The sequence below is a fragment of the Parus major genome, chromosome 4 (genome assembly GCF_001522545.3).
Source record: "Parus major isolate Abel chromosome 4, Parus_major1.1, whole genome shotgun sequence".
NCBI lineage: Eukaryota > Metazoa > Chordata > Aves > Passeriformes > Paridae > Parus > Parus major.
This window is the reverse complement of record NC_031771.1, coordinates 15,942,012-15,951,697: the sequence shown is the minus strand read 5'-3', so window position 1 is coordinate 15,951,697 and position 9,686 is coordinate 15,942,012. Positions and strand designations below refer to the sequence as shown.

At 49.6% G+C, this 9,686-nt stretch overlaps 1 protein-coding gene across 1 annotated transcript in view; it reads left to right on the top strand.

The window, feature by feature from the left end:
* Positions 1-9,686, top strand: part of IGFBP7 (insulin like growth factor binding protein 7) — a gene marked incomplete at its 5' end in the record, with an annotated part of 16,628 nt that continues 6,942 nt past the window's right edge. Inside the window, one exon of the mRNA XM_015623643.3 lies at positions 1-238. Coding sequence (XP_015479129.1) covers positions 1-238 — 238 coding nt within the window. The remainder of the gene's footprint in view (positions 239-9,686) is intronic.

Sequence of the window (9,686 nt, the reverse complement as noted above, 5' to 3'; positions counted from 1 at the left end):
TGCGCCCCCGGCCTCGAGTGCGTGAAGAGCCGCCAGCGCCGCAAGGCGAAGGGTGGCCCGGTTCCCTCCGCCGCCGCCGGCCCGCCCGGCGTGTGCCTCTGCAAGAGCCGCTACCCGGTGTGCGGCAGCGACGGGCTCACCTACGGCAGCGGCTGCCAGCTCCGCGCCGCCAGCCTGCGCGCACAGAGCCGCGGCGAGCCCGCCATCAGCCAGCGCAGCAAGGGAGCCTGCGAGCAAGGTGCGGGGCAGGGAGCGGGGCGGGCGGGCTGCGGGACCGGGGATGTCCGCTCTGCTGCCCGGGGGAAACGCCGCGCCTCCCGAGGGCTCCTCCTGCCGTTTTATCCCATCGGGGTGCTTCTTTGTAAAATGGACAGGATTTCAGACCCACCTTAAATGGACCGGAGAGTCCCAGTCGGATGGCGCTGCCTAAACTTGGAGCAACGCTTCGGACCAGCCCCAGAAACGCAGAGGAGCATTGAGCACTCGCTGTTGGCTTCCAGCGGTGCTGGAACTACGCGCCCTCACTTTTCGTATTTTGTCAGAAGTTTGCAATTTGGGCCTCTGTGAGGTGAAACAAAAGGGATGAGCTATCCAGGGGAGTGTTCTGCCCAGGATGGTTGCAAGCAGAGAGGAAAGGAAATGATTAAATGGATGTGAAAGCCACAGAAATTCAGAGCCAGCATTCACTGACTTGCTTTGGTTCGAAATGAAAACAATCAGTGACTTTCCTGTGAGCTGTAGATAGCAGTTTGCACTTGCAGCGTTTCTGACCAGGAGCTTGATTCATCCCAAGTTTTTTTTCTTAGGGATAGTGCTCAAGAAAGAAATTATTCTGCTGTGGAGCCTCTACTAGAAATTCTGGCCCCTGAGAGTGATTTTTGCTGGGCAGGAGGGAGGGGTAAGACATAGCATGCAAACCATATACTAAACATCTCAAGGACAGGATAGCAGCACCAGTGCTGTTTTGGTGGAGGAGTGTTCTCATAAACACAGTATGTGCGGGTCACAACCTCCACCTCCTCCTTCTCTTGCTTCTCATAACTGAGGCCAAGTATGTTTGCAAAAAAAAAGGTTCTGAAACTCCCAAGACAAGCACAAAAGGCTGGGTGAGGATTGGGTTATGCACTTTGATGTTGCCCATTAAATGCCCTGTGTGGCTTTTCACAAACCTTGTCCAAAGCATTAGGCTTACATATTAGCCATAAACAGTGTGGTACAGTATTAACTCTTGGAGGGAAGGAATTTCAGCCTTCAGGGTAATGTGGAATGAGATGAGAATGGCCTCAGTCCGTGCCTCTGTCTGGTATTTGGAAGGAGCCTTTCCTGCCTAGTGGCCTTCAGGAGTCCTAAAATACGTATTGCTTCTTGGCTCTGCCAGCCCAGACAAGTGAGCAGGTGGGTCTGAACGATGTCATGCTTCAGCTGCATGCTTGAGAAGAAGGCTGTGTTCTCACTTGTCTTGCCCAAAGTAATATGGGAGTTTATTGCAAAACAGGTATTGATACTTGTAAGATACTGTCCTGACTTCCAGACTCAATGGTGGTTCAACCTGGTGGGGCTTTGCTTCAGACCATGGAGACAGTTTGATGAGGTCAATGCAAACATGAGCCACTGGCAGGGGGTGTGGAAGGCCACTGACCTGCAAGCCTCCAACAGGTTCCACAAGACCTTTTCTGTCCTCTGATCCTCACGGCAGCAGCTTTGCTGAAGAAGGGTGTCAGAGTGGGACAGCCATTCCATGCGCAAACTGCATCCTTTCCTTGGAGAAGGTCTCTTCAGGTGTGCAGATCTGCAGCAAGACACCTTTGTGGGCTGTTACCTGCTTAAGAATTTCTCTGGAGCATGTGGTGCAGAGCAACTAGCAAAATGTCCTGTCCTCCACCATTCAGGGGGACCTGTTCTTTTGGCTCCTGCTGCTGGGAGAGCTCTGAGCCAGCATCTCAGGAAAGGGAGCAGGATGGACGTGGGCTGCTCAGCAGTGGTGCCACAACTGAGCCTCCAGAGATTTCCCTCAGCCGCATGAACCTTCCTTGTTCCATGGGCCTTCTGGTGATATGCGCTGCTCTGTGGCTTGCAGCAGAGGCAGGAACTCATCCCACAACCGTGCTAGACATCTGGAAGTATTTCTGTATCCCTCAGGGCCTCCAGGCAGTTAGGAGCATTGGGTGGGAAGGGCGGGGAGTTGTAATCTTCACATGGATTTTGAAACACTGACAGGCGAGAACATCCATCCCATCGGCCTGACAGAATACAACTTTCTCCAGTATCTTTCCAGATAGGAGATGTCACTTTTCTAGGTTTCTAGAAGGACCTGAATACTGTGGTAGTCAAATAGTGGGAGTTCTGATTTTTGCCATTTCCCACCACAAACAGATGCAATCTCCTTAAGGCACTATCTAGGTGGGATCCAGCACAGGAAGACCACCAACAGGCAGGATCAGTTATTTCTGGGACAGTTTTTGCACTTGGGTGGCAGGGCACTTGGGCTTCCTGCTTGTTGTAGATGGGCTCTGAGGTGTCTGCATACCCTTGCAGGTCCTTTCAGTCCAAGAGAAAACAGCCTTTCAAGATAGTATCTAAGAATAGATCCAGAAACATCCAGCAGTGGGTCCTAACTGTGTTTAATTGCTCTTGGGATTTTAATTTTTTTTGTTTTTTTTTGTTCAAGTGGAGCTGGAGAGGGAAGACTTGTTTTGCACATCCTGTTGGATTTTTTGATGTTAAATAGCAAAAGGAATGAGCATTTTCTCAGCTCTACAGAATTTGCCTTGACCGTGTCCTTGGTTGTTTCCCACACCTCTCAGATGTGATGTCTGTGTTTTGTACAAAAATCATGAAGCCATGCAGAAAAAAGTATTTCTGCAGCAGCCAGAACTTCCTGCTGGAGGGCAAAGGAAGACACAGTTGAGAAGAGTTTGAAAGGATGGAAAGAACCCTTGCTCTACCTGTACTTGGCAGATGGAGGGCTCCAGCTGGTCCTTTCTGGAGTGGGTTTTATGTGGGCAGGACTATTGGGGATACTCAGGACTGTTGGAAAAAGACATCATTCCTGATTACCAACTCCTTGGAGCTGCCTGGCTGCTCTTGGTGCTGTGCCAGCAGAAAAAGCTGCCTGCCTTTTTGCTCTGGGTGAGCAGGCAGTGATGCCATGGTGCACCCTACTGGCTGGCCTCCTGCTGAGCCCTCACACTTGCACTCAGAGCTGGCCCTGGGTTAGCCCTGTTCCCTGTCAGGGCACCACCACTCACATCCCATCTCTACCTGTGTGTCCCAGCAGCCTCTTTACCAGTTGCAGTGCTGAGGATGCAGGAGGCAGATGCTGTGAAATTTTCCATCTGCTTTCCAACATTACCTTTAAACAGATTGTCTGTTTGCTCTCTGCCTATGAAGCTGCAGCTCAGGTCTGCTGCCAGGTCTTGCAGGCAGGGCAGGTCTGGACACAAGGCAGAAGCCTGCAGGCAGGGCAGGTACAGGTGGTCTGGGGAGCCTCCTCTGGTGGCCCCCTTGGCAGGAGGGGAGGCTGCTTGGACAGCTGAGGAGCTGCCCTCTGTCCCTGCTGTCACACAGCAGTGCACAGATGTTCTGAAGTGCCTCTTCAGGATTTGGTGGCTTCAGGAATGTGGGCTGAAATTCAATTTGCAGTGCACACACTGAGGCTGTTTGCAGGCAGCTAGGACCTGGGGCAGGAGGACTGTGGTACCCACTGCCATGCAAAGCCAGCTGGCATAAAGAATTAGAGTTGCATGTCTCAGCTCAAGCCAGGCAGAAAAACAACCTCAAAGCACCAACACTCATAAAAAAAGAAAAGCTATCAGGATTCCTGATGATGATCTCTGAGCTGAAAAATACCAGGCACCAATTTGTTACCTAACTGGTGCAGGAAGGGATAAATACCCCTGAGACTTTCTTATCATAAGCTACCAGCAAATATCTGCTTTGAGAGATGTGTTGTGACTGCTGGAAATACTGCTGAAGTTGCCTCATACAGTTTGAAGTCTCTAATGCTTGTTCCAACAGGACAAGGTCCTGGGGTCTCCAGGTTGTTTTGCTGTTGTCAGTCAAGGCTTTCTCTCTGTGTTATTCTCCCTTCTCTCATAGTGGAAGCCAAACTCTTGTTCTTGCTCAAATGCAGTGTACCACAAAGCAGCTCTCAGCAGACTTCAGAGGACAGCGTTTCACTCTCAGGGGAACTGGTGCTGCTTTGTACCTACCTACAAAGACCTCCTGGGGGTAGAAACTCAGGGCCTCTCTGTGTGAAGGGTAAATTTGCTGGCTTGCCAAGCAGTCTGCTTTATTTCTATTCATCTGAGTGTGGTTTAAAACTCCGTGGCTCCATGGAAGTGTTTTCCCAGCACGGGGAATATGCAGGGAATTTCCTTATGATAGTGAGGGCTCACAGGATCCCTCCCACAGGCTATGGATGAACAGCAGAACCAGGAGAGGTTCTTTTACAACTGACTGTAAGCAGCATTAATCTTGTCTAAATCTCACCAGGAAGGAGATCCCGGCCACTGGAGCTGTGCTATCCCCTCAGAGAGGTATCATTTTGGCTTCCCAGAAGCCATCCCTCGTGGAAGGGGTTTTTTGCTAAGGTGCCACACACCAGCTTTGGGGCTCAGGAGAAGGTGGGTGTGAGGTTTCTTGGCTGTCCACAGGGTTTAAAAAACACAGGCTGATGGACTGATGGCTGATAGGATTGTGACTGCCAGGCTCTTGTGGAGACTGACAGCCACAGGGGCAAATATATCACCCCCCCCAAATTCCTGCCAATTTACCCCATCAGTGGTTTTGCATTGCTGATGCTTCACTATTCCATAAAGGTTCATCTGTGCTGCAAAGTGCCAGGTTCCCACAGGTCAACTTCAAAACAAGAAACATGAATCACATCTGTTGGCTCATTCCATCCAAATTCAGCTGTGGAGGCTTTGCCAGAAATATCTTAGTTTCGAGGGTGGTTTCTTGTATTTTTTTAATCCACTACCAGAGCAGAGCAAAAACAGGAATTTGGGGAAAAAAATCTTGTGGGAAATGGTAGACTGCTGTTATCACTGAGATTAGTTCATCTTCTGATTCAGCTGCATTAAGTACAAAGGCTGCCAACTCTAGACACCATAAAACATAGTTCATAGCCAGGCACATTTTGCAAGAAATTGTTCTAGATTTGTTAACAAGAGGCTCAGATTGCTTTAGTTCTTTCCTCCCATTCTTCCTTTTCTGGATTTTAAGAGACTTAGAAGAATGTACACATTTCATGAGTGGTTTTGTCTTTGCTGGGGAAAGATTTAGAAAAGTTTTTGCTAAGTCATCTGTGGTTGGAAATGAACCGAGTTCCCTGATTCTCCTGGGAATCTGGTTTGAGATTTTTCATCAGGTGGGAGTGGGGGTCTTGCAGTGGTGGCCTGATACCTGCTGTCTTCCACTGCAAAGGAAAACATTGCTTTTGTAGGTGGATCTTTCCAGCATTTTTGTGCAGCATCCTGAGAGTCTGTGGCAGAGCACTGGGGTGGATCCCATCAGGGCCCACAGGCTCGTGAGTGTCTAACAGGCACAGCACGTCACTGATCATTTCCTCATGGATTAAGGGGGCTTTGCTTATCTCCCCATCACCAACTTCCAGCCCTGGGAGATGGGTGTGCTAAGGACAACTGGTCTTGGTATTTAAGACAAAGAAAGCATTAGGTGCCTCTGCCTTTTTCTCATCCCCTGTCACTACACTACCTTCTGCATTCAACCAATGGTGGAGACACTCCTTGACCTTCCTTTTGCTGCCAATGTATTTATAGAAACTTTTTTTGTTGCCTTTAACTGTAGCAGCCAAATAAAATTCTAGTTGGGCTTTGGCCCTTCTAATTTTCTCCCTACATGACCTCATAACGTTCTTAGTCCTCCCACGTTACCTGATCCTTTTTCCAGAGATGATAGATTCTCCTATTTTTTCCTGAATTCCAGCCTAAGTTCTCTGTTTAATGAGGTTGGTAATTTTCCTTGGTCTTTCCACACTTGGGGCAGTCTGCTCTTGAATATTTAATAATTCCTGTTTTAAAACACATCCAGCCTTCCTGGATTCTGTTGTGTTTCATGACCAACTCCTGAACACTGCTGTTCATTGTTCTCAGTGTTCAAAAATACTGGTGAGTTAGAATTCATGTGTAACTTTGGAGGTTTCCACTGCTGTGGCACAGGTCATAAATTCCTCCTTAAAAGGCATTCCACTATTTGAAAAGGTTTTGGTTCATTGGAGCTTGATTTTTTATGGTTACTGTACTAAAAGCTACTATGGAAGTTGTTTAATATATCACTTGGCAGAGTCCTAGAGAGCAACAGTATGCCAGGGACTATGCTAAACCTTCACTGCGCAGGAGGATCCTGTATTTCACCTGTGTCTTCATTCTCAATCATCACAGCATACCCAAATTCACTAGCAAGGAATGATTACTGATCAGCAAATTCCATCCTATGTTTGTTTTTTCTGTTGCTGGAAAGGCATGCTGTGTTTAAAAAAATGTGTTTAATCCTTTGTTGGGCTGAGGTTGGCTGAGGTTAGAGCTAAATAGGAGATTACCATGTAACAAGTCTAATCAGGTCGGATTTTTGAAAGCCCTGCTTGCTTTTCCATGCATAAATGCTGCCATGCCTTTTTTCTGTGTCTCCCAGCGCAAGATTTTCACATTCTTTCCAGGCTTTAGCTCATGGAAGTAGATGATCTTTAAGGTGCTTTTCAACCCAGGCCATTCAGTGAGTCTCTGCCATGAAGGTCATGCACAAGGCCTCTGAAGGCAGTGTTCCCAGCCCATGGTGAAACGGTGGGGCTGGGATTCCCAGCGGCAGTGGTGTGCACCCCACCAAGCCCAGCGGTGTGGGAAGCACAAGTTGCTCCATGGCAGAATGATGGGGGCCCAGGACCTTTCCTCACACTGACTCAGTCTCAGGTCTCCAGGGCTTGGGGCAAAGCTGTATTTGTGCTTGCAGCCTTTCCAGGGCCTGCTGGAGTCTGAGGGGGAGCGTCCAAACAGACACAGCATCCAACACTCGCTTCCTTCTGTAACTCCTTAGTCTCTTCACAGACAGATTACAGGAGGACAAGAAATGCCTTCAGAAGAAGGTAACAGAGGCTTGTAATTCTGCCAGAGAGCAGCAGGCAACTTTGGGAGTGGGGAAAGCCAGGAGCTGCTTGCATTTCCCGTCTGCTGCCTCCTCTCACAGGGCACTGACCTGGGAGGGAGCAGCTGAGGCCATGCCAGCTAAAATGACTGGATGTTGCTTATGGAAGGTTTCCCTTTTTCCATATAAAGTCATTTTGAGGGGAAAGTACTTTACCAGCAACTGAGGAGACTGGACTGGGTTTATTTTCAGACCTGCAATAGCTTGTGAGAGAGTGAACAATGTTTAGCTTTTGCTTGGGTTTGGCCTCTCGGGGAGCGTTCCCAGCCTGTGTGTGACCTGGGGCTGTGGCAGGGCGGCACCGTGCGCAGGAGGGCTGGCTGGGAGCCCAGCTGACATCCAGGTGAGCTTCAGCATGTGGTACATGGCTTCTTGTATTCATGGTCTGGGCTTCCACATGCTCCCAAGCACCAGGACATAGCCCATGGTGCTTAATGTCCAGCTGATTTTTGCCTTTAGTCACATACCTGTAGGCCACTTGATTTTAGCAAAAAAGTTACTGCTCTGCTGGCTGTGATTTTTACTGGATTGTGTGTGCGTGAACGCCAAGGGAAGGTTGGTGAGGACCTGCTCATCCTCAGCTGTGAGTTACCACCCAGGTATATCCAGGTATCAGTGAGGGACAAGTGGGTGGGCTGGGAGATGCCAGGTCTCTGCAAGCTGAGGCTGGACAGAGAAGAGGTGACTGGTGTAGGAGGGGTGTCAGGAGCAGATGCTAAATAACTTCCTCATTGAGGACATCAGGGGCTCTGCTGTGCACGTCTCTGTGGCAGAAAAGCAGCTACATACAACAATGGGAACTCCTTTCCAGCTGCTATTTTTGACATAACACAGGCTGTCAGTTCCCTGCAAGCTGCAGAAAAAGTGTTTTCAGACTCTGTCCCAGGGTGAATGAGCTCTGGGGCTCTGTAAGAAGCGCCTTCCTGGGCCAGGGAGAGCTATTTGTTTTACAAACAATGGGCAGAGCATGGAGGAAATGCTTGAAGTGCCTGTGGAGAGCAGCTGATCTCCATTAACAGCCTGGGCTGTCATCTTGGTCAAGGAGCTCCTGTGCAGTCAGGGAGCATCTGTACATCCACAGTGTCCTCAGGATGGTGGATGCAGGACAGTGTCCTCAGCAGGACAGTGGGGACCATTCAGCCACCTTGATGGTGGTGAACATTTTTATGGGCAAGTGCAGCCCTCAGGTCCTCAGCCCTCAGGAAGCTGAGGGAGAAACCATTCCCTCTCTGGGCAGTGCTGCCAGCAAAGCAGCAAGGAACTCCTAGGTGCAGGCTGTAGGATGAGGGTGGGGGGCTCCTTGCTGGCAAGAATCAAGACATCTGCTCTGTTCAAGGTGGGTTTGTTTCCAGTCCTGGCTTTGCTCCCTTCACAAGAATTCCTGGAGCAAGAGGGGCACTCGGAGGAGGGAATGTCCTCACATCTTCTGAAGTGCATGCCAGGCTCCACCATCCCCTGCCTCTCCTGTTGTGTCAAATTGCCGTATCATCTGTCCATGTCTGTCCCCTTTGGGGGACTGTGGGAGGGAACGTGAGTGAGACCAGCACAGGCAGCAAGCAGGGTGGCTGCCATGCACCTGGGTGTCAGCTCACTGTGGTGAGAGTTTAGCTACTGCTGTGGCCAGTTGTGATTTGACTTTAAATCTGATGACTTCTTGGCCTTTCTCATTTATTTTTAGTGGCGGAAGAAGCCCAGCTCTAGAGTTTTGGCTGTGTGGATTTAAGTCAAATGTCCACAGAGAGCACAGTGACTTTTCCCATGACACTTGCTGCATCTCTCAGGATGTGCATTCCCTCCTGGTCTCAGAGCTGTGTCAGATACAGGCAGAGGCCTGTGGATGCTTCCAGCTCATTTTGCAGCCAATGTAGAACGTCATGTTCTGCCTGGTTGGATCAGGATGTACATCCTGAGCTCAGGACTAGCTTGTAACAGCCAAGCTCTCACTGTGCTGTGGCTGCTGTGCCAAGCCAGACAGGACTTCGCTGTGAAACTGTGCAGGCAATTCTCCTGTCCAAGAAGATAAACAATTTCTCCTCACCCAGGAGGTGGGTAGAAATTCCTTGTCTCTTTTCCCCTGACAGCAGTTGCTGCTGAAAAATCATGATGTGACCTGTTCATCCTGGCAGGGCAAGTGGGTGTCTGAACTCTTGGCACAGAGGGAAACTCAGCAGTAACCAAGACTGAGACAACTCAGGCAGGGGATTTAGTGGTGTGCTGAATGCTGCCAGTTCCCAACCAGGGGAGAATTGAGCTGGATCCTGAAACAGCATAACAGTGCCTTAAAATCCACCTGGCTTTTAATGTAAGAGTCAGGATCTCCTTTTCTGTAGTGAGAGATGGGGGGCACTTGTGTTTTTTCTGCCTCATGGAAGAGCCCCAGTGATAGGATGGTGTCATACAGGGGCAGATGTAGCCCTGCCAGCCAGGGACAAGTCCCAAGCTCTGCTTTAGGAAAGCCAATTTGCAAGTGGAGGGCTGGACAACAGAATAATGGCAGCAGCAGCAGCAGGATTTGCTGGGTGCAT